This window comes from Sorex araneus, chromosome 2, assembly GCF_027595985.1.
Source record: "Sorex araneus isolate mSorAra2 chromosome 2, mSorAra2.pri, whole genome shotgun sequence".
In the NCBI taxonomy this organism is placed as follows: Eukaryota; Metazoa; Chordata; class Mammalia; order Eulipotyphla; family Soricidae; genus Sorex; species Sorex araneus.
In genome coordinates, this window is record NC_073303.1 from 158,724,583 (window position 1) to 158,749,708 (window position 25,126).

The window sequence follows — 25,126 nt, forward strand, 5'->3', positions numbered from 1 at the left end:
GGAGAGTATCATGCTGAGTGAAATGAGTCAGGAGAGGGACGGATATAGAATCCCACAATTCATTTGTGGGATCACTGTCATTGTCACCGTCATCCCGTTTCTCATCAATTTGCTCGAGCTCGGGCTCCAGTAACGTCTCTATTGTGAAACTTGTTTGTTACTGTTTTTAGCATGTTGATTACACCACGGGTAGCTTGCCAGGCTCTGCCGTGCAGGCGGGATACTCTCGGTAGCTTGCCGGGCTCTCCGAGAGGGGCAGAGGAATCAAACACGGGTTGGCTGCATGCAAGGCAAACGCCCTACCGCTGTGCTATTGCTCCAGCCCATTTGTAGGATATAAAATATGTGTATATATATATATATATAAATATATATATATATATATAAAAAGACTAATATCCACAGCCAGAGGAAACAGAGGCTAGGAGGACTAGCCAATGGTTAGAATCAACCACAAGTGTGTGTGGGGTGGAGGGTAGGTAAGAGAGAGAAGGGACCAGTATGACAGTAATAGCTGGAAATGACTACATTGAACAAGAACAGAGTGTGAAAAGTCGGTAAAGGGATACTCCTAATAATCTTTCAGCATTGCGAACCACAGTGCCCAGAGAGAGGGGGAGAGAAGAAAAGAAAAGTGCCTGCCAAAGAGGCTGGCTGGGTGGTGGGGGGAGGAAGGTGATAGGAGGGAAACTGGGGGCACTGGGCTGGGAGATGTACACGGAGTGGAGGGACGGATATTAGAAAATTGTTATGACTGAAACCTAATCATGAACAGCTTTGTAAGGATCTATAACAGAGTGATTCAATAAGAATATTTTTAATTTAATTTTTTTTTAATTTTTTAAAAAAGAGCTCCCTAGCTTTCCAAGGCTATCTTATTATAATCCAATGAAATCACGATAAGGAATAAAGACATGGATTCCCATGCTTTTTATAAGATTTATCTACAGAAGCTTAACCAGGTTTTTATAGTGAATATCAAAGAAAATTACCCCCAAGGCTTCCAGAAAGAGAAGAAAGAAAAAGGAACCATTTTTCCTCTTGTGAAATACACTAGACCATCCTACTCTTATTAACAAGATCTGTACCCCCAAGAATCAGTTTTACCACAGCATAACCTATTGCAGTTTCAGCAGCGTTTAACAAGCCTTGAGCAAGGGTTCCATCCTGATCAACATAAGGAGCTGGGGAAGAATAAAGAAACACTTTACATTCACAGACCAGAAGCATAGTTCTCTAAAGACACAGATTTAACTGTGATCCAAAATGCCTTAACTTTACGTTTTACTAAAAGCCACATGACACCACATCCTGTCCTACTTTCAACAAGACATTACGAGACACACTACAGGACCAGAAAGTCAGCCCAAGAGGCTGAGCGCAGGCTCTGCAGGCAGAAGACCTGGTCGATTCCTGGCACTTCTGGAATCCCTGGACACTATCAGGAGCGACCCCCAAGCATGGAGCCAGGAGTAAACTCTGAGCATCTTTTAGTATGGCCCAAAATGAACAAAACAGAAAAACAAAACAAACTCACAAAAAAGACACACTAAAAAGCAAAATCAAAACAAAAAGACTGCATTCGAAAGCATATAACAAGTATCAGAAACCAAGTCAGAAGTGAACAGAAGCATCAGAAATAAAGCCAGAAATAAACAGAATCTCCCTCAAAAAGAAATACAAATGGCCAAAAGGCACATGAAAAAAAATGCTCTACATTGCTAATCATCAGGGAGATGTAAATCAAAAAAACAATGAGATATCATCTTATACCACAGGGACTGGCAAACATCCAAAAGAACAAGAACAAACAGTGCTGGTACAGATGGGGGGAGAAAGGGACTCTCATTCATTGTTGGCGGGAATGCTAACTGGTGCAGCCATTTTGGAAAACAAAAAATTGAGTTTTTTGAGTCACTTCCATATGACCCCACAATACCACTACTGGGAATATATCCCGGGGCGAAAAAGCACAGTAGAAATGGCACCTGCATTTGTATGTTCATTGCAGCACTGTTCACAAGAGCCAAGATTTGGTAACAACCCAAGTGCCTGAGAACAGACAACTGATTAAAGAAACTTTGGTACAGCCACACAATGGAATACCATGTAGCTGTTAGAAAAGATGAAGCCATGAAACATGCTTATAAGTGGATGGAGTAGGAGAGTATCATGCTAAAGGAAGTAAGTCAGAAAGAGAGGGGCAGACATAGAATGGCTGTACTCATTTGTGGAATATAAAATAACATAGTATGAGACTAACACCCAAGGACAGTGGAGACAAGGGCCAGGAATATTGCTCCATGGCTGGAAGCCTGCCTCATGCGCTGGGAGAGAAGGCAGGTGGAATAGAGATGGGATCACTAAGTCAATGATAGTTGGAGGGAGAGCTCGGGCTCAGAGATGTGTGCCAAAAATACACAAAGGACCAAACATGATGGCCTCTCACTATCTGTAATCTGTATTGCAAACCATAATACCCATAAGTAGAGAGAGAGTAAGAAGGAAAGTGCCTGCCATAGAAGCAGGGGGTAGGGTGGAGTGGGGGTGGCAGAAGGGATACTGAGAACATTGGTGGTGAAAAATGTACACTAGTGGAGGGATGGGTGTTCGATCATTGTATGACTGAAACTCAATCATGAAAGCTTTGTAATTATATCTCATGGTGATTTAATAATTTTTTTTAAAAAATAAGAAAGTCAGATATGCAAGGGTATTGTAAGAATCAGATCGATTTTAAAATAGCTGTGATTTAGGGGCTGGATAGTACAGTAAGCAGAGTGCTTGCCTTGCACACAGCTGACCGGTGTTTGATCCCAAGCATCCCATATGGCCCCCTAACCTGTTAGGAGTGATCCCTGAGCACAGATCCAAGAGTAAGTCCTGAGCATCACAGGTTGTGGCAAAAAGAGAAAAAAAAACACTGACTTCCCTATGATTCAGTGATTTCATTTCTTGGCCACAAACTGTTAATTTGAAGAGATATCCGATATCTGCTCTATATGTTCACTATAGCACTATCAGAAATAGCTAAAATTTGGAAAAAAACCAAATGTCCAAGAACCGATAAGTGGATAAACAAGCATCTAGATAGACAGACACAACACCACACAAACATACAAACACAAACACACACACACACACACACACACACACATAATGGAACACTACTCTGCTATAAGAAAAACTGAACTCCTCCAGTTTGCTGCTATGTGGACAGAGCTGAGTTAATTGACTTAAAGGGAGAGAGACAAACACAGAATGATCTCTCTCATAAGTGGAGTATAAACAAACATAGTACAAGACTAAAAAAAAAATCACCAATAACAACACACGTTAGAGTGGGCCAACATAACTGAGTTTTAAGGAGGAAACCAAGGGACAGCAATGGAGGGACAGTGACACTTTGACGGGGGGTGTGGTAGAGTAACATTGTATGCCTGGACTATTAACAGCATTGAACAGCATTGTAAATCACAAACCCTAAACATTTTTTAAAACTTATAATGAAAATTTTTTCAAAACTCTTGAGAAAAACAAAAGGCAAAAATTACTCTACTTTTTAAAAGCAAAAGTATGAATCACATTTACCTCCTCAGAAACCAGAGCAGAGAAGCATGTGATATATGTAAAACTTCAAAAGAAAAAAAATCTGCTAATCTAGAATTCTATACCCTATGAAATGACCCTTCAAAAGCAAATATTTTAACAGCAAACAAAACTAAGGGGACTTATTGATGGTAACACTGTAGCACTGTCGTCCCGTTGCTCATCAATTTGCTCGAGTGGGCTCCAGTAATGTCTCCATTGTGAGACTTGTTGTTACTGTTTTTGGCATATCAAATACACCCCAGGTTGCTTGCCAGGCTCGGCCGTGCAGGAGGGATACTCTTGGTAGATTGCCGGGCTCTACGAGAGGGATGGAGGAATCGAACCCAGGTCTGTCTCCTGCAAGGCAAACACCCTACCTGCTGTGCTATCGCTCCAACCCATTGATAGTAGACATGTGGCAAAATGTTACCACAATTTCTGCTCTCCAATAGCAATAAAACTAATCTAGAAATCAATACAGAAAGAGAACTGGGAAATCCCAAAAATATCTGGAGTTAAGCAATAACTTCCAAATAACCAAAGAATAAATATCAATATAAACATTTCAAAATGTAAGCTCAATGTGGCTAGGAGACAGTACAGAGTTAGGGCACCTGGTGCATTGTAAGCATGGATGCAATCTGAGGCACCACATGGTCTCTGAGCATCCTGAACACATCATACTGACCCTCAGTACCATCAAGTGGTCTAGGTCACCAGCACAGTAGAGTAGAGCATCCCAGCACTCTTCATAAAACCTGTGCTCAGCTGCAGAGTGACCAGTGGGGACCCTGGTCTCCTGAATACCACTTATGACGCTCCCTTCCCCCCCAAAAAAAGAAAGAAATTATATTAAGTGAAAGCAAAACTTGTCAAAATCTGTAGGATGCAATGAAAGCAGAGCATGGAAGTAAACTTGGCACTGAATGCATATTATCACAAAAGAAAAAGATCTATTAGCAAGCATTCAAACTTCCATCTTCAGAAATTAGAAAAAAGAAAAGCACTCATTCAAAGTAAGGAGAAAAAAATTAGAAGTTAGAGCAGAAATCAATGAAATTGAAAACAGGACTTCAATAGAGAAAAGTCAACAAAACTAAAAGCTGGTTCATCAAAGATAAGATCACTAAGGCGGTAGCCAGGCTAAGGAAAGGGATGCAAATTATCAGTATCAGAAACTCAAAAGGTGATAGTACTACAAAACACATAGATATTAAAAGAATAATCAAGGGGCTGGAGCTATAGCACATCGGATAGGGCATTTGCCTTGCACGTAGCCAACACATTGAGCTTACATTTTGAAATGTTTATATTGATATTTATTCCTCTCGTAGAACCTGGGTCAGCCGCATGCAAGGCAAATGCCCTACCTGCTGTGCTATCGATCCAGTAGTAGGGATCCCAAAGGACTGCATTTGGTATATGTGGCAATGCTGGGGATTGAACTCAAGCTTTATCCTGTATTTGTATGATAGGTGCTCTACCCAAGCCCTCTTAATTGAATATCCTTAATATTCAATTACATTAACATTAAATATTCAATTACAATAATAATAAACATTGTGTTATTCAGATGAGCTATTTCTTCTTGCATCAGCTTTTGGCAGATTTTGTTTTCAAGGAAATTATTCCATTTCATGTCAGTTATCAATTTGTGTGTGGAGAGTTATAGTATCCCTTGGTTATCCTTTCATTTTTAATTATTTATTTATTTATTTATTTATATTTTTGGCTTTTGGGTCACACCCGGCGATGCACAGTGGTTACTCCTGGCTCATGCACTCAGGAATTACTCCTGGTGGTGCTCGGGGGACCATATGGGATGCTGGGAATCAAACCCAGGTTTGACTCCCGGGAAAAAAATTAATGAAAATTAAGCTTCGAGGGGCCGGAGCAATAGTACAGCGGATAGGGAATTTGCCTTGTATGCGGTTGACCTTTGTTTAATCGCTGGCATCCCATCTGGTCCCCTGAGCACTGCCAGGAGTAATTCCTGAGTTCAGAACCAGGAGTAACCCCTCAGCATTGCTGGGTGTGACCCAAAAAGCAAAAATAAATAAATAAATAAATAAATAAAAGTAAGCTTCCAAAACAAAACCCACCAGGTTAAGGTCAGTTTCACAGATGAATTGTGCCAAATATTTAAAGAAATTGTGCTGACTGCCTGCAATATGTTAGAATACAGAAGAGGTGGTATAAGGGTTAGGGCACTTGCATACCACTGATCCCAGTTCAGATCCTGCGGAGCACACACGTTCTCACTCACTGAAGCATTGCCAGGAGTCACGCCTGAGCACAGAGCTAAGAATAGCCCCTGCGCACAGTCAGGTGTGACCCGAAGGTTCCGTCCTGCCCCAGAAACAGACTACAGACTCTGAGGATTACTTCCTAATCTCCTTCCTAGTCTATGAAGCCATCCCAACCCTAATACCAAAGCCAGACAAAGGTCTTACAAGAAAACCATAGACAAATTTATCTTATAAACACATGTAAAAATATTCAATAAAATACAAGCAAATGGGCATCAAAATATATAAAAAATATATAAAAATAATTGTACATTATCAAGGGATATTTATCTCAAGTGTTCCAAAAATAGAATTAATAAGGGCTGGAGTGATGATAATTCAGTAAGAAGGGCGCTTGCCTTGCACATGGCTGATCAGGGATCGATCCACAGCATCCCATAAGGAGTAATCAGGAGTAAGCCCTGAGCAATGCCTGGTGTGGTCCAAAACCAAAACAAAACCCCCCAAAAAAAGGCCAAAATACATAAAGCAATAGTTTCCCAGACTCTAGACATCACATAACAAAAGCCAGTGATTCCTGAGAGCCAGGAAATGAATGAGGCAATGTTAAAATTGCCTTTTGCTTACAGCTTGGAGAATGCTCCAGGCCTCAGCATCCAGTGTGGGGATTAGGTGGAGTCTGGTGAACTACTTCAGTTCAGGCTATATAGCTGAGTTTGAAACACTAAAATTAATAGACACTACACGACAGAAGAGACATAGCACAGAAGGAACTCAAGAGAACTACCAAGGGTCACACTGAAGGATTCAACAAAGCACGAAAGAGCACATATGTGTAAGAAAACCATGGGGGAGTGTGGAAGGAACTGGCCGGGAGAGGCCAGGGAGGTAGCGAGGCAGCAGGGCCCTAAACGCAATCCCCAGCATGGGGAGGTGGAGGCGGGAAAAACTACTCGACAGCATGAAATGTTGGCATGAAACAGTAACATGAGCTCATTAAATAATTTTAAAATAACAGACCCACCAAAAATTAATTTTAAAATTGTCTCAAATGTTTCATTTCAATAAAACTGTTCTTTGGGGGCTGGAGCGATAGCATAGCGGTTGGGCGTTGGCCTTGCATGCAGCTGACCCGGGTTCGATTCCCTGCATCCCATATGGTCCCCTGAGCACCGCCACGAGTAATTCCTGAGTGCAGAGCCAGGAGTAACCCCTGTGCATGGCCGGGTGTGACCCAAAAAAGCAAGTATATATATATATATATATATATATATATATATATATATATATATATATATATATATATATATATATAAAACACTTCATGAATTTGCATGCCATCCTGGGTGGTGGTCCATTTTTTTATCATTCCAATTTGCATATACATGCTGTCAAAGCAGCACTTTTTTTCAGTAATAAAACTATTCTTGAGAGTTCACTTCCTTTATAGTACATTTCACAATTTCAAAGCATCATATATGATTCCTTTCCCCCCATATACTTAGAATAGGAGCTCTGTTGGTAAAGAAATCATGTCTGTCGTATTCCTCAGTGAGAGGGAGGATATAAGCATGGTTCACACACAAACACTTAGTGCAGAAATGAAACAAGGCCTGTGATGACAAAAGTGTCCTGGCTTCCCAAGTTAGCGTCAAGTCCCAGGAACTGCTTAAGAAGGCTTCTACTGAGTACTCACCTCTACCTGAGTAACAGTGATAACCAGCACCACGACCATCAACACTGCAAGCAGACAGCAAAAAAGCTGTAATTTGAAGAAATTGATCCACATGGTCTGGCTGTGTCTTGATCACCCATGGCCGACACTGTGCTGCCCTCATGCCTCAAAACTCCATGTTTGTCTTTTTTTTTTTTTTTTCTGAGCTGCAGGTGGTCTTCGAGTTTAATTTGCTTCTTTTCTGCTAATATCCTTCAGGGCTCTTTGTCGGGAATTGCTGGGGTTGATTTAAGAGGCGCATTTCTCTGCACAGGAATTCTTCAAGGGGGGAGATGCAAACACATCACAGTGACTAGAGTGGAGTAAAAGGAAAGACACCACATTTTTCTAATCTTACCAAAGGCTCAAAGTAATAGGTTCTATCCTCTGCTTCTTGCACCAAATATATATATATATATGTATATATATATAATATATATATATATATATAAAATCCCAGTATCACCTAGTATCAATCTCCTCAAACCCAATTCCAGGTTTCAAGAGATGGAAGGGTAGGGCATTTGCCTTGCATGTGGCTGACCCAGGTTCAATCCCCAGCATTCCATATGGTCCCCCAAGCACCGCCAGGAGTAATTCCTGAGTGCAGAGCTAGGAGTAACCCCTAAGCAGTGCTGGGTGTGACCCAAAAACAAAACAATAACAAGAAAACAATTCCAGGTTTCTGTGTAAATACAGTAGTATTTGACCTACTACCTAAACCTCAACTTTTTTTTTTTTTTGGAAGGGGGGTGTGGTTTGGGCCACACTAGGAAGCTCTTAGGGCTTACTCCTGGCTTCCAACTCAGGAATCACGAGTGGCAGTGCTTGGTGCTCAGGGGCTATATGGGCTGCAAGACACCAAGCAATAATACCCACTGTATTATTGCCCTACCCCCTAAGTTTTAGCTTTTGAGACAGCAAAGAAGAATGTCAGCAAACTGAGAAACTGCAAAATTTAAGAAACTGCTAAATTTCTATGGAGGTCTATGAAAATTAAAATCCGTTCTCTTCTCTTATAGTTTCACACTGTGGCACTGTGGTCCCGTTGTTCATCGATTTGCTAGAGCAGGCACCAGTAACGTCTCCATTGAGAGACATTACTGGTTTTGGCCTATCGAATACACCACATGGAGCTTGCCAGGCTCTGCCATGCAGGTGGGATACTCTCGGTAGCTTCCCAGGCTCTCCAAGAGGGGCGGAGGAATGGAACCCGGGTTGGCTGCGCGCAAAGCAAATGCCCTACCTACTGTGCTATTGCTCCAGCCCTTTTATAGTTAAATTTACATTAAAAAATAGAAGTAATTACAATTAAAGAGCATTAAGAGGTAATCTTTTGACTGGGTACACATCAACAAGAATAAGAACAACCAGTGCTGGAACGGATGTGGGGAGAAAGGGACTCTCATTGTTGGTGGGAATGCCAACTGGTCCAGCCTTTTTGGAAAACAATATGAGCATTCCTAAAAAAACTAGAAATTGAGCTTGCATATGACCATGCAATACCACTTCTGGGAATATACCCCAAGGGTGCAAAAAAGCACAGCAGAAATGACATCTGCATCTGTATGTTCATTGCAGCACTGTTTACAATAGCCAGAATATGGAAACACCCGACTGCCAGAGAACAGACAACTGGTTAAAGAAACTTTGGCACATCTACACAGTGGAATATTATGCAGTTATTAGGAAAGATGAAGTCAGGAAATTTGCTTATAAGTGAATGGTCATGGAGAGTATCATGCTAAATGAAATGAGAGAGAAAGAAAGGGACAGATATAGAATGATTGCACTCATTTGTGGAATATAAAATAACATAATATGAGACTGATACCCAAGGACAGTAGAGACAAGGGTCAGGAATATTGCTCCGTGGTTGGAAGCCTGCCTTGTGAGCTGGGAGAGAAGGCAGCTGGAATAGAGAAGGGATCATTAAGTCAATGATGGTTTGGAGGGATCGCTGAGGATGGGAGATGTGTGCTGAAAGTAGATAAAGGACCAAACGTGATAGCCTCTCATTATCTGTATTGCAAACCATAATGCCCAAAAGTAGAGAGGGAGTATGGGGGAAATTGTCTGCCATAGAGGCAGGGGGAAGGAAGGGATGGGGGGGGGGGGGTTACTGGGGACATTGATGGTGGAAAATATACACTGGCCGAGGGATGGGTGTTCGATCATTGTATGACTGAAATTCAAACATGAACGTTTTGTAAGTATTGCTCACGGTGATTCAATTTTTTTTTTAAAAAAAAAGGTAATCTTTTGCTTTTGTACAGAGTTCTGGGTTAGTTGTGGGTTAACCATCCTGACATTCTTTGAGAAACAAACAGTCCCATCCCTCAGTATGGTGGGAAACGAGAATCCAGCTCCTCCATCACCAATATGGTGTTCCCTCAATGGAATAGGAAGGCAAAGAAGGAAAGAAGCCACCCCTGAAGATATATATATAAGAAAGGAACACTAGGGATATGGCTCAGGGGCAAAGGAACAAAGCACACTCCTTGCCTGCCAGAGATCTCTAGCATTATAATAGCAACAACAAAAAGACTAGGAAAGTTAAACTCAAAGAGTCAGAAGACAAACAGATCCTTCAGCAAATGACAAGACATGGGAATTCAGAAATATCTGCTCCCAGCTGGTCTCCCAAAGAACCAAACATCTCTCTCAGTTAGCATTTTCCAACCCGAGTGGGTCCTCGCAATATCCTCTACTTGGTGTTCCCTTCTCTATCTGAGCTGCCTTTTCCCCCAGCATGTGAGGCCAGTTTCCAAGCTCTGGGGCAGACCTCCTGAGGACCCAATGGGGTTGGAAGATGCGAACTGAAAGTAGACTATAGACCGAACAATAAGGCCACTCAATACCTCTACTGCAAACTACAACACCCAAAAGGAGAGAGAACAAAGGGGAATGTCCTGCCACAGAGGCAGGGTGGGGTGGTGGGGGATGGGGTGGGGGTGGTAAGAGGGATACTGGGATCATTGGTGGAGGAGAATGGGCACTGGTGGAGGGATGGGTAAACGATCACTATATGAGTGAAATGCAAACACAAAAGTTCATAAGTTTGTAACTGTACATCACAGTGATTCTCTAATAAATTTTTTTTTAAAAAAAAAACCTCTCTCAGAGCCAGAGAGACAGTACAAAGGCTAATGGGCCCAAGGGCTTAGATGTAAATTCTCTGGTCTTTGAGCACAGCCAGACAAACAAAGCACCCAAGAGGCACCACAGAACTTAAACCCCTACTTGAGTTCTCCCTGCCCCACTGAGATGAAAAAGAGCAGATGGTTCCTAAAGCTGAAGAGAAGCTTGCACAGAACGTGGGGGGGCGGGAACACGGGGGACATGGGTGGTGGAAAATGTACACTGGTGGAGGGCAGCTGCTGGAACATTGTATGACTGAAACTTTGCAACTGTGTATCTCATCGTGATCCAATTTTCTTTTTTAATTTTAATTAAGGGGCCTGAGTAATAATACAGCTGGTAGCTTGCTTCTCTTGCACATGGTCCACCGGGATTTGATCCTTGGCATCTGATAATGGTCCCCTGAGCACCGCCAGAAGTAATTCCTGAATGTAGAGCCAGGAGGAATGCCTGAGCATCGCTGTGTGTGACCCAAAAAAAAACCAAAAATTAAAATAAAATAAAATTTAAAATCTACCACCTAAGAAACTAAAGAACCAAAAACCTATAGCCTGGGAATAAACTCGTCATAAAATAAAAAGAAAGAAGGGCTGGAGTGATAGCACAGTGAGTAGGGCGTTAGCCTTGCACGCAGCCAACCCGGGTTCGAATCCCAGCATCCCATATAGTCCCCTGAGCACCGCCAGGAGTAATTCCTGAGTGCAGAGCCAGGAATAACTCCTGTGCATCGCTGGGTGTGACCCAAAAAAAAGCAAAAATAATAATAATAATAATAATAATAATAAAATAAATAAAAAGAAAGAAAGGTTAAGGCGCTTGGAGGGAAAGGCAGGGAATCTGGAGACATTGGGGGAGGGTAGCGGATGTGATGAAGGGACTGGTGCCAGAACACTGTATGCCTGAAACCCCAATACAAATAATGTGGTAGTTCATGGTGACTCAATTTTTAAAAATTAAATGTAGGGACCAGAGTGATAGTGCAGTGGGCAGGGTGTTTGCTTTGCATGCAGATGACCAGATTTGGATCCTGGCATCCCATAGGGTCTGCTGAGCCCCACTGGGAGAGATCCCTGATGCAGAGCCAGGAGTCAGTCCTCAGCACAGCCGGGTGCGACCAAAACAAACCAAAAAACACACAAAAATCTTAAATTAAAAAAAAATAAGAATTAAAACAATTTTTTTTTTTTTAAAGAAAGGTTAAGGCGTGGTGCTGGAGTGATAGCACAGTGGGTAGGATGTTTCCCTTGCTGACCCGGGTTCAATCCCATATGGTCCCCCGAGCACCACCAGGTGTAATTCCTGAGCACAAAGCCAGGAGTAACACCTAGGCATCGCCGGGTGTGACCCAAAAAGCAAAATAAAATATAAATTAAATGGTTAAGGCGCTTGTCTAGCATGCAGCCATAGTCATGACCCTGGCACCATATATGGTCCCCCAATAGATTTAGGTGTGGCCCCTGAGCACCACTGGATATGACTCTCCCCCTACACAAATAACCAAGATATTCTGATCCATTGTTATTTTCATCCATATAGTCATATCCATATAGTCATACCGGGATGGAGCAATAGCACAGCGGTAGGGCGTTCGCCTTGCATGTGGCCGACCCTGATTCGATTCCTCCGCCCCTCTCGGAGAGCCCGGCAAGCTACTGAGAGTATCTCGCCCGAACGGCAGAGCCTGGCAAGCTACCCGTGGTGTACTCAACATGCCAAAAACAGTAACAAACAAGTCTCATGATGGAGATGTTACTGGTGCCCGCTCGAGCAAATGGGATGACAGTGATAGTGATACAGTGATAGTGATTTATAGTCATATAGTCAGAAAGGCACATCTTTTGTTCTTGAATCAGCAAGAATTCCCAAGAAGGTCAAGCTCAAGAAGGAAAGGTGGTGAGGACGCTGGTGGGAAGCGCTCAGGTCTCCTCAGCCGCACCAGTACGCCTCAGTTTCCTCTCAGACCTGCCCAGGCCCCTAGCTCCTCCCTCTTCTACCCCATCTGATTCCACCTCACACCACAGCAACCAAGACAACCATTTCTCACCCCAGCTTCAGAAATAACATACACCAAAAAAAGAAAGGAAGAAAGGAAATAACATACATAAACTCAACAATTCATGCAATAAATTGTTTGGTTTGGGATTTTTTCCCTGGGAGGGGGGGTGCTGTTGTTGAGGGCGATTAGTCCTGCAGTGCTCAGAGCTTATTCCTGTGCTGTGCTCAGGGAACCATACACAGCACCAGAGATAGAACTAGAGTTTGGCACACGCAAGACAAGGGTCTTACCATTTATTATTGTTACTATTTTGGTTTGAGGCCCCACCCAGCAATACTCAGGGCTTACTCCTGACTCCACACTCAGTAATTACTCCTGGCAGCACTCAAGGAACCATGTGGGATGCTGAAGATTGAACCTACCCACTGGAAGTGGTAAGTACCCTACCCAACTGTACTATCTCTCTGGCCCCCTAGCCTTACATTTTACACCTTCTGCAGGCAGAAGACAGTTTATGTTTACTGGGAAAGGTGCTGGAATCAAACAAATCCAAAGGCACGAAGTCTCTGTTATACAGACTCCGTCTGAGAAGCCCAAAAAGCCTTTAAAATACAGGATTCCAGACCTGGAATATCAGCTGGAAAACCTTAAGGAGACATTCCACAGATGATATGAAGGCTGTGCTAGAAAATCAAAGAAAACCATCAACAGTTTCAAGTTATCCCCCTGGACAATACCCAAGCAACAGACTTTGGCAGACAGTTTGGGAAAACTTAAAAAAGAAAACAAAACTTGGGGCTGGAGTGATAGCACAGCTGGTGGGGTGTTTGCCTTGCATGCGGCCAACCCGGGTTCAATTCCCAGCATCCCATATGGTCCCCTGAGTATCGACAGGAGTAATTTCTGAGTGCAGAACCAGGAGTAACCTCTGTGTATCGCTGGGTGTGACCCAAAGAGCAAAAAAAAAACAAAAAAACTCTAACTTTACAAAGACAAAGGGGTGCATATTTCCCCAATTTGGGCTCACCTGAATCTTTTCCTGAGATGTATACTCTCTTCCTTAAACTTTATGACAAGCATTCTGCATCAGGGGGGTTGCACATAGCTCTAGCTAGGATGTGTACTTGGCTCTCTCCATTCAGGAGAAGCCCTCCATGTCTTAACTCTGAGCATTTAACACTGATTCTCTCACATCATATTTCCAAAATAAACTTACTTCATTATTCTTTTCTTTCCTGAAGTTTTGTTCTGTTCTGGGAGTTGGGAGGCACAGAAAGAATCTCATATGTGCCGTGACAGGCTGCACTTCGGCAAAACAAGCAGTAGGCCTAAGTTTTTGTTTCCTTCCCCCCCAACTTGGCTAAAGTGGAAATCCCCTAGACACCCCTAACCAGTCATATGATAACTGGGATATCTCTGGGCACAGCAGGTGGGATGACCAATTAGCTCACAGACTTGTGACTGCTTCATTGCAATTCTTGGGAAAACTGCCAACTGTAACCAACAACTGTGCCAACTTTGCCTATGTCACCATATGCTATATAATGTTCCCTGGAACTAGAGCCGTGGTCCTTGTCAAGACTCCACTGCGGGGGGCTGGAGCAGTAGCACAGGTGGTAGGGTGTTTGCCTTGCACATGGCCAACGCCAGTTTGATTCCCAGCATCCCAGATGGTCCCCCGAGCACCACCAGGAGTAGTTCCTGAATGAAGAGCCAGAAATAACTCCTGTGCATCGCCGGGTGTGACCCAGAAAGTGGAAGAAAAAAAAAAAAAAGACTCCACTGCATTGGATGAGGCTTGGACCCTAGCTTGAGCTAGCAATAAAGGTTCTTTGCTTTTGCATTCTCACTTATAGAACTGGTCTCTCTGCGAAAGGGAAACCCAGAACCTGGGTATATCAGGAGTCACACCAGGTGTTGCTCAGGGCTTACTCAGGGCTCACTCCTGGATCACTCATGTATGGCAGGGCTCAAGGGGCTATGTGCAATGCTAGGGATCAAACCCAGGTCAGGTGCCTGCAAAGCGAACACCCTACCACTGTACTAGCTCACCAGCATCCTGCCTGAAACTTTTTTTCGCAAGACCAGTCAACAAAGCAGAGAAGATAAGAAGATGAGGAGGTTAGGGTTTATTTCTCTTTCCATAAAACACAATTCCTCACTCCAGCTGCAGCTTCCAGAGAAATCACCAGATCATAGGAATTAATATTCCTGCCTCACAAAGATCAAATGGAATTCAGGAGCAGTTTGAAGATTGCCGAGCTGGTGAGACACAATGTCTACACCACAAAGGTGCTTATGGTGGACTTATCAGTTCAGTCCTAACCCTCCTGGGTACTTCCCCAATGACTGAGGCCGCTAAAGAGGAAAACAGTGAACTCCCCTCTCAAGGCTACCACCTCCCTTCCACTTCATATGTTACCTGCAGCAATACCATCTTTCTGGCTCCTATGAAATAATTATGGATGTGAAATTTATTAAGCAAGGCCCAAGGTCACCAAGACTCCAGTCATTCCTCCATAGAAACTCTCCTTCAGGGTCAGAGAGATAAAATGGGTTAAGGCACTTGCCTTGCAAGCGGCTGATCTGGTTCAATCTGCAGCATCAAATATCGTCTCCAGAGCACCGCTGGGAATGATCCCCAAGCACAGAGCCAGGAGTAAATTCTGAAGACTATCAGGTGTGGCCCAAAAGCAGTTAGGATAGAGAAGGGACCACTATGACAATGATAGTTGGAAATAATCACTCTGGACAAGAATTGAGGGCTGACAAGAATAGTAGTATATAATACCAGGAGGTTGGCTCCATAGCTTGGAAGCTGGCCTCACACGCTGGGGGAAAGTCATCCCAGATAGAGAGGGGAACACCAAGTAATATGTGATGGGAGATCCCGAGCGGGAAGGGAGATGCATGCTGAAAGTAAACTAGAGACTGAACACAATACCCCTACTGCAAATCACAAGACCCAAAAGGAAAGAGAGATATAAAATTGGAATGCCCCGCCACAGAGGCAGGGTGGGGTGGGGGTTGGGATAGGGGGGTGGGAGGGATACTGGGCTCATTGGTGGTGGAGAATGGACACTGGTGGAGGGATGGGCTCTCAAACATTGCATGAGGGAAAAACAAGCACGAAAATGTGTGAATCTACAACTGTACCCTCACTGTGACTCACTAATTAAAAAATAAATAAATTTAAATTTAAAAAAAAGAAACCTGGGGGCTGGAGAGATAGCACAGCGGTAGGGCGTTTGCCTTGCATGCGGCCGACCCGGGTTCTAATCCCAGCATCCCATATGGTCCCCTGAGCACCGCCAGGGATAATTCCTGAGTGAAGAGCCAGGAGTAACCCCTGTGCATCGCCGGGTGTGACCCAAAAACAAAAAAAAAAAAAAAAAAAAGAAACCCTATCAGCAACAGTATTGCAAATCACATTGCAAAAACATTTTTTTTTGGAAAAAAAGCACCTCTTGTAAAAGCAGACTGGCGGGTGGGAAGAAAATGTGGGTGGGGGGCTGGTTTTGGTGGAGGGAAGTGGACACTGGTGAAGGGACTGGACACTAGTGAAGGGATTGGTGTTCCTGAAATTCAATCATGAATAAGTTTGTAATTTCATGGTGACTAAATAACAAAATAAAATTAAATTAAAAAAAAAAGAATTGAGGGCTGAAAGTAGGTAAAAGGATATACGTGCTAACTTTTCAGTACCTGTATTGCAAACCAGAAAGCCCAAAAGGAGAGAGAGACTGACTTGGGGGGGAGGAGGGTGGAAGGAGGGACACTGGGGACATTGGTGGTGGGAAAGGTACACTGGTGAAGGGCGGGTGTTAGAACATTGTATGACTACAACCCAATCAAGTAACTGTATCTCACGATGATTCAGTAAAAATATTTAAATACATACATAATGTGATATGAGATCATGTATAAAGGAAAGCAAAATCATGCAGACAGAAAGAATATAGCTGGGGCCAGAGAGACAGTGTAGGGATTAAGACAGTGTAGGGATTAAGGATTACTTGGCTTGTACACCACATTAAAAAAAAAAAAAGTGGCCTAAAAGCAGAACAAATAAAAGAAAACTCTTAAGAAGCTGGCCAGGGCTTGGAGAGATAGCCCAGGGGTCAAGACACTTGCCTTAGCCCTTCACATAGTCCAAACCAGCTTTCTGCCTCCCCCACCTCCACTTCCAGGTTCCGTCTTGTCCAGTCTGCATGCATGATTGAATTCCCACCCCCGTGGCTCCACTGGAGGTATTTCCAGTTTCCCTGCAAACATACTGACCATCCCTGGACGCCGATACCTTCCGTACGCAGGGTTCAAGGGGACTGTCACGGCCAGCCTTTGGCCCTTCTGTTGGAGCAGCCTTGTCCCATGCTGAGACCGCTCCCCTCCACAATTCCCCGCTGACTTCACTCTCTCCTCTCGGTCCCTCGCTGGAATCTTGGCCACCAGGGTATCCCAACAGCCAGGGCTGGCCGCACACCCCGGGTCTGGTGGAGTGTACACCACTGCTGAGTTCCCATGACAGGAAAGGGAAAAGGGGTGTTGCTCTGCAGGTGAGGGTGAGGGGTGTCTAACTCACCAGCCTACACCCTTTCTGCAAAACCGCCTTATTAAGACTTGTTAGGGGCGGGATACTGGGAGAATGGAGAAGAATGGGCACTGGTAGAGGGGTGTAAATGACCACTGTATGACTGAAATGCAAACATGAAAGTTCAGAAGTTTGTAACTGTACCTCACGGTGATTCACTAATAAAAAAAAATTAAAAATAAATAAATAAAAGGAAAAAAAAAGACACTTGCCTTGTATAAAGCTGACCCCAGTTCAATCCCCACATACAGTCTCCTGAGCACTGTTTTTTGAGTGATCACTGAGCACAGAGCCTAGAGTAGACCCCAAGCACTACCAGGTGAGGTCCAAAACAAACAAAAATAAGAGGCTGGCCATAAAAAACCATAGGCTTAGGACAAGAGAGGTGGCTCAAAGGGCTGACGTATCTGCTCTGCAAGTAGAAAATCTGGGTTTTAAACCTGGTGTTACTTGGTCCCTTGAGCACCATGCAGAAAGTAGGCACCAAAAAGCAGGTGGTAGGACCAAAACACACACACACACACACACACACACACATACATACACACTATAGGTTTCCTTGATAGCCAGAGAAGAGCAAAGATGAGACCACAGCAAATCAACCCACCAGACACTAGCGGTCCGTGCAGCTGAGACCCCCACAGCAGCACAGTAGCAGGCAGCAGTGCAGAGGATGACAAGGGCAGCGCACTCTGGGCTAAAGGAACCACAGTGCTTTCAAGGCAACAACAAACACGCAAGCCACACACAGCCAGGCACTTCCCTGAGAAAATCATGCTGGGGCCAGAGACGGTACAGCAGATAGAGCAATTGCTTTGCATGCAGCCGATCTGGATTCAATCCCTGGCACCACATATGGTTCCCTGAACACCACCAGGAATGACCCCTAAATGCAGGACCAGGGCTAAGCACAGTCAGTGCAGTGCAAAACCAAAAAATAAAAAATAAATAGGGGCTGGAGCGATAGCCCAGCGGGTAGGGCGTTTGCCTTGCATGCAGCTGATCCGGGTTCAATTCCCAGCATCCCATATGGTCCTCTGAGCACTGCCAGGGGTGATTCCTGAGTACAGAGTCAGGAGTAACCCCTGAGCATCGCCAGGTGTGACCCAAAAAGCAAAATAAATAAATAAATAAATAAAATTACAGAGCATCATGCCAGACTGAATTTCTGGGATTAATAAAGCCCTAATATTCACCTGAACTCCTTCCAGTAGTAAAGTACTAAGATCCTGTTGTACACCGAAGAAGATAAAAGCTGAGGTGCACCAGATAAACTCCTTTGAAAAACAAATAGCAAAATGCTGCCATCTGTCACCTTTGGACAGTTTTTTTGCTTTTCTTTTTAATCTTTGGGTTCTAATTCTGTACTGAGAAATAAAAATCCCAAATGCAAAGAATAATGCTGGTTCTGAAATTAAAAAATTAGATCCACAAGGTAGCTCAAAGAGCTGGAGCATAGGCTTTGTATCCAGGAGTGCCAGATTCAATTCCCAGCACCATTCAGGTGCCTTGGTATCGCCATAAAATAATCCCCAATCACTAACTCATGAGTACCACTCAAGCACTGCCAAGTGTGGCCAAAAAGCAGAAAGAAAAAAATTAATAATAATAAGAGAATGCAATTTACCGTTTTCTAGAAGTTGCCAAGAAGAGAGGCTTATTAGAACTAAGAAATGAGTTTGCATCTAACTTTCCTTTAGTGTGACTTCCTGAACTCAAGTCCTCAGCAGAGAAGCGTGTTTCTTGCGACATTCAAAGCAAATGCCAATGCTTTTACATTTCATACCATTCTTCCTGCTGTAACAGAAATGAGACAATGCGGCATTCATTATATAAAGGGTAAAGATTACTAAAAATTAAGAAAACCATTTGAAATTAAGAGGACAATTTTAAAACAAAACCATATAAATCTATATCATAGATTCAGGTACAACATAGTAGGCTACCGATGAACAGTCCTAAATCTCAGTCGAAGTTTAAAACCTTATAAATATGGACCAAGGATGTGGCTCAGCAGGAAAGCAGTTCTTTCGCATTGTGTGAGGCCCTGGATTCAACTGCCAGCACTGCCAAACAAAAGGAGGGGAAAAAAAGAAACTTTATAAATAGCACCACAATTAAAAATATATAAATCAAAAATAAATGCTCCATGTGTTATTTTTCTTAAAGACAAGAACAATCAAGTAGTTCAAAGCCATCCTACCACTATAGGAAACAAGAGGTTTCTACACAGATCTAAAACTTGTAAATCAGGAGGAATCTAAGTAAGACTTGAACAGCCTTATTTTCAAACCTTTCTGCTTCCATTTCACCACTGACTCATGCTTCATTTTTATGTCCAAACAACAGGCAAAATGTAAAATGCATGGTCCGCTGAGACTGTTTTTCCAAATTTTATTAAGACTGTTGCACTGTCGTCCCGTTGTTCATAGATTTGCCCCGGCGGGCACCAGTAATGTCTCCATTGTGAGGCTTGTTACTGTTTTTGGCATATCAAATACGCCACGGGTAGCTTGTCAGGCTGAGCCATGCGGGTGGGATACTCTCAGTAGTTTGCCCGGCTCTCTGAGAGGAACGGAGAAATTGAACCCAGGTTGACTGAGTGCAAGGCAAATGCCCTACCCACTGTGCTATCATCAACTCCTCAACTAATTGCTTTAGTATTATTAGAGGCTATTTGTCCTCCACCACCTCCCATGTCTGTTTCTGGGTTCCATGGGAAAATAGTGAGAAACATCTTTATCATCAATGAATATAGTTTATTCATAATTTTTAATTATTAAATTTGTTAATTAAAATTGAATTTTTTTTTAAAGACTACTTTTGAACTGATTGAATTTCTCTTGGGAGAGGGGCCTCCCGAGTGGTGAGCAGGGTCCAGGGTCCTACCTGCTGATCAGGGCCATGCTGATGGGCCCTCTGTGGAAGGCAGCACTGCGGGGCCCTGAGATACCAAGGATGACCCAGGACCATACAGGACAGTGCTCAGGAACCTTCTGGATTACACCCCGTAATACCTGGAGAACCACGCAATGCCAGTGATCAAACTGAAGTCAGCTGTGAAATGGTCTAGCAAAAGCCCCCTAAATAGTTGCCTAGCTAACGTCTCCCTTCCAAAGGCCTGGCAGGCTGAGACTCTCCTTGTTAAAAGCAGCAGCCATGGCAGGAGGCTCGAGGGTCCCCACCATTGCTTCATTCTGCACGACAGTCCCTAGACTGTCTAGGGACAGTCCCTAAACTGACCTCGGCACCCCTGCTTTATCAATCTGGCCCAGCAAGACGTCCATTCTATGCCTTAGTCATGGAAATTTCTAGACTCGACCACACTGCTCACTTCCTGAGATAGGCTAAAATTATTTTATTACCTTTATATGATTGGCTAGAGCAATCAACTTCAGAGTTGATTCAAATTACAATACGTATTTTTCTTTTTACGTGATTGGCTTAGAATAACTTATATACAACTAGAAAGTAAATTTGTACTTCTTCCCAAAAACTGGGTCATATCTCCTGCATGTCTCCCCCTGCCCCACCTCTCCCCCCACCCCAGGACTAACTAATCTGTAGAAAGCACAAGTTTCCCACCTGAAAGAGCCCAGCTCACATGTGCCCCCTAAGAAGGCTAGATGGGTCTCTGGAGAGGCCTCCACTAGGTCAGTCTGACCAGCGGACTCTCAATAAACTGACTTTGCATGTCTCACTCCTGGGGGCTGGAGTGATAGCACAGCGGGTAGGGCGTTTGCCTTGCACTCGGCCGACCCAGGTTGGATTCCCAGCATCCCATATGGTTCCCTGAGCACCGCCAGTGGGTAATTCCTGAGTGCAGAGACAGGAGTAACCCTTATGCATTGCCGGGTGTGACCCAAAAAGAAAAAACAAACAAAATTTAAATAATAATAAAATAAAACAAAACCAAAGTGTCTAACTCCTGGCAAAATAATTTCACCAGCCCATGGCTTGGACCCAGCAGGATCTGGGGTTGGAAGTACTTTCTCCAAGGCCTTCAGGAAGAACTGATGTCTTTTACCTGTCCTGCTCAGATTTCCCCAGGGCACACGTATAGACAAGCAACACTTGCAATGCATGTGTTAGGCCCTGAGTCGATTCCCAGAGCTGCCAATAAAGAGATTCCTTTCAGGGGCTGGAGAGATAGTACAGTCGGTAAGGTGCTTACCTTGCATAGGTTCAATCCCTAGCACCCCTTACGGTCCCCTGAGCACCGCCAAGAGTAATCCCTGAGTGTAGAACTAGGAGTAACCCCTGAGCATCACCAGCTGTGCTGGGGTGGGTGGGGGGAAACACGGACTCTTTTCGGGTAAGTGCTTTCACAAAGATAATATATTAAAGTACAACGGAACCACACACCTCTACTTAGATGGTCCCCTGCATAGTCCGATATGCTATCCACATCAGTGTAACTGTACTTGTCAGAGGCACTGTAGCTCTGTGGTCCCGTTGTTCATCGATTTGCTCGAGCGGGCACCAGTAACATCTCCATCATGAGACTTGTTACTGATTTTAGCATATCGAATACACCACAGGTAGCTTGCCAGGCTCTGCCGTGCGGGAGGGATAATCTCGGTTGCTTGCTGGGCTCTCTGAGAGGGACAGAGGATTCGAACCCGGGTCAGCCGCGTGCAAGGCAAACGCCCTATGAGCTGTGCTATCGCTCCAGTCCAGTCAAAGGTAGTGTCTAGAATTTCAATTGAGAAGACGTGTTCCCCAAAACACAAACAAAAATATTTACATGGAACAGACCCAAATGTAAATGTGTATGTCCCCAAATTTCCAAAGAGCTGACATTTTGTAGAGGGCTGAGTAAGACTGAAACTTCAGAGGGTAGTGTGTGGAGAAAGAACTGGAGACATCCTTTAACATGACAGAGATCTTTCAGGAAAATGGAACAAACCAAATTGGGCAATGATGAAACGGAACAGATGTCTGCAGGACTTTCTTCTCCAGATTCCTTTCCCATTTTATGTCCCCCCCCCCAACCTCCCATGCTCAGAGTGCTGACTCAGCCCAGCCGCCTCTGCCATGTCCATCAATAGCCAGTCCCCGGTTTGGGGTGAGGGAGTAAACAAAACAGTAAATGCTTTAAGTGAAAAAGGGCATGTCGATAAGCCAAGCACATTAACATGCAGGAAACTTTTTAAAATTACCTATGCCTGGACTACACAGACCACCGGATGACTAGGGTACAAGAAAAAAATTTAAGTCCCAGGTCGTGATATACAGCAAGGTAGGAAAAAAAAGTCACTACTGCAGACCAGCCACAGGGTATTATTTGTCTCAATTAATCCAGAAACGTCCTTCTGAGATGATGTTTTAATTGTTACTTACCCAGTGCCCTCAGGACAAACCAAACATGGGGGGGCAGGGGGGCGGGGGCTACATTCCAGCCCTACGTTTCTTTTTGCTCCATAACAAGCCCTGGAAGGCTGGGCAAAGGGGTCTGAGTACTGACACGGGGAGAGAATAAAACAGCCAAAAAAAGCCGAAGGCAGACACGAAGGAGGAAGAGAATCCTGCAGCCTCCACCGCGTGCAGTGAAGACAATTCATCACTCGGGCCTGGGAGTCCCGCCAGCTTCCAGCACAGCCCGATGTGGCACAGGATAATCACAATAAGGGGAGGGGTGGGGGACACCCGAGCAGTGCTTGACTCTTTATCTTTCGGAAATGTGGCGCCGATCTTCTCTTAGGGTAAAAATGGGGGAAAAAAAAAAAAAAGCAGGGGAAATGTGGCAGGGTCAATTACAAGGGAACTGAGTCTAAAGCTCAACCCAGCAGCCCGGGCTGGAAGGGGCGGTGGGAGACCGCTCGGGACCCGCAGTACCTCGCCGGGGAACGCCCGCACTCCCCCAACGACCCAATCCCGTCTCCCCCCAACGACCGGACCCCAAAATGGACAGTTCTCCCCCCGCCCCCCCCCCCCCAAAAAAAAGGTCAGGTCGTTCCACCGCGGGACTCCGCCTGCCGAGACGCGGCAGGAGACTTAGAGATGATACTTGGCCAGGGGGGTCCTGCACCCGGTTGGGGGTCGGGATGCGGGGAGGTTAGCGAGGAAAGTCCCGGACGCTGCAGTAAGTCCCGCAAACTGTGGGTGTCGATGCACACCCCCAGCCCCGCTTCCCCCCGCACCGCCCTGCAGGGACCTGCAGAGGCTGGCGCGAGCCAGGGGCGAGGCTGCGGCAATCGCGGGCTCCCACTCTCAGCCTCAGCCTGGGGCTCCGTCCTCGCGCTGCCCAGGACCCTCGGGTGCCCGCAGCCTTGCAGTCGGGGGGCTGCACCCTCTCGGCACCCGGCCCGGAGACTCTGAGCTCCCGAGGCCGGCGTGTGCCGGGAGCAGACAGACCAACAAGCAGGTTGCAGACCCCCGCACACGGTCTGCAAGTCCCCACACTCACCTCCAGGTCAGGCCGCCGCTCGGTGGGCTCGGGGCGAGGCGGTCCGCAGCGCCCCCGCCGCTGCCGAAGAGCCAGGCCGCCTGGCCCGGGGCTTCCTGGCCCGGCTCTGTCGCCTCACCCCCGAGCCCCGCTTCCTATTGGTCGAACTCCGAGAGGGGACGGGCGAGGGCGCTGATTGACAGCCGCGGACGCCGAGCGCGGAGCCTTGGCGCAAGGACGCTGGTTATTGCACCCTTGGAACTTGGTGACCACCCCCCACTCCTTCTCTGGATCGCAAGGGGCGGGAAAGGAGGGGTTACAGCTGTCGCCCTATAGTGAGTTCTTGCTTCTCTTGGGTCCTTGCTCCTTGCTGCTTGCAGACGTCAGGGTTTCTTACCAGCGAAAGGGACCAGATTATTGGAGGGCGGGGGGAGGGGGCGGTCCCCTATTGGGCCCACTTGAGTCTCAGTGCTGCGTCGGGGTTCTTGTCCAGGTTTAACAAGCACTAGCACGGTGTCCACTGCTGCTTGAATTCTTCCTTGCTTGAAATTAGCCTATTTATTCTGCAATTCGCCCCTTGACCCCGCACCGTTATATTGACCCTTCCTGCAAAACCAAAACTTTTTTTTCCCTTGACAGGGTTCTCGGATTTTGAACAGGGTTCTAGCTGGTAAAGCGTCCCGGATAGCCACGTGGAACACTAGAGCTGCGTGCCCGAGTTCTCAGAACACCGAGCCGTGAGAAGGGGCTGCCGATTTCCTTAGGGCTGAGTATAGTGGGTTTTACCGGATTGTCCAAGCAAAGCGCAGGCCCTTCCCCTGACCCTGTCTCCCATCACTACTTCCACTGAAGGAGAAAGAGGATCACCCGAAGCTTAATTAAGCCTCCACTGGCCGCGCTAGTTTAGATGCTTGCCTGGCAGGACGCCAGATGCGCGGGAGCAGCGCCCACAGAAGGAAAGGAAGGAGGCGTGACACCGGGCAGCAGTTTCTGGAAGAGCCCCTAAACTCCCCCATATCCGTGATCAGCTGGACCTCCGTGTCTCTGCCTCACGGGAAAGCGCCTACCTCTAGCCCTGGGCTGGTTAAGCCTGTCTCCCATCTCCCATGTTTATGCTTCTGAAGCTCAGAACCAGCACCACCGCAAGCAGCAGACCCAAACCACAGTAACTAAACTTCCAACAAGGAGGCAGGCTAGGACAGAGGTGGAGGTGGGAGAGGCTGGGGGCGGGGGTGGCGACAGGACCTGGGGATATTGGTAAAGGAAAGTTGACACTCGTGTCGGGACTGGGGTTGGAACATTGTATGCCTGAAATTCAACTATAAATAACTTTGTAAGTAACGGTGCTTTAATTAAGAAAAAAAAAAGGGCAGCTCAAGGACCAGTGATAATACAGGGCTTAAGGCATTCACCTTGCCTTGCTCTCAGCTGACCTTGGTTGGTCCTGGCACTGCTT

The 25,126-nt window shown here is 45.3% G+C and overlaps 1 protein-coding gene across 8 annotated transcripts in view; it reads right to left on the reverse strand.

Moving 5' to 3' along the window:
* Nucleotides 1–23,826, reverse strand: part of NXPE3 (neurexophilin and PC-esterase domain family member 3) — a 52,370-nt gene extending 28,544 nt beyond the window's left edge. The window contains exons 1-5 of one of the 8 annotated variants that reach the window (XM_055125328.1): nt 23,692–23,815; nt 21,648–21,880; nt 18,910–19,079; nt 18,479–18,559; nt 7,537–7,867 (exon numbers count right to left, since the gene is read on the reverse strand). In XM_055125328.1, the coding sequence (XP_054981303.1) occupies nt 7,537–7,629 (93 nt within the window). In that variant the 5' untranslated portion in view covers nt 7,630–7,867; nt 18,479–18,559; nt 18,910–19,079; nt 21,648–21,880; nt 23,692–23,815. Of the gene's footprint in view, nt 1–7,536; nt 7,868–18,478; nt 18,560–18,909; nt 19,080–21,647; nt 21,976–23,691 lie in introns of all 8 variants that reach the window. The other 7 variants (XM_055125327.1, XM_055125324.1, XM_055125322.1 and 4 more) reach the window with 7 other exon arrangements.
* Between the last annotated feature and the right edge of the window lie 1,300 nt (nt 23,827–25,126).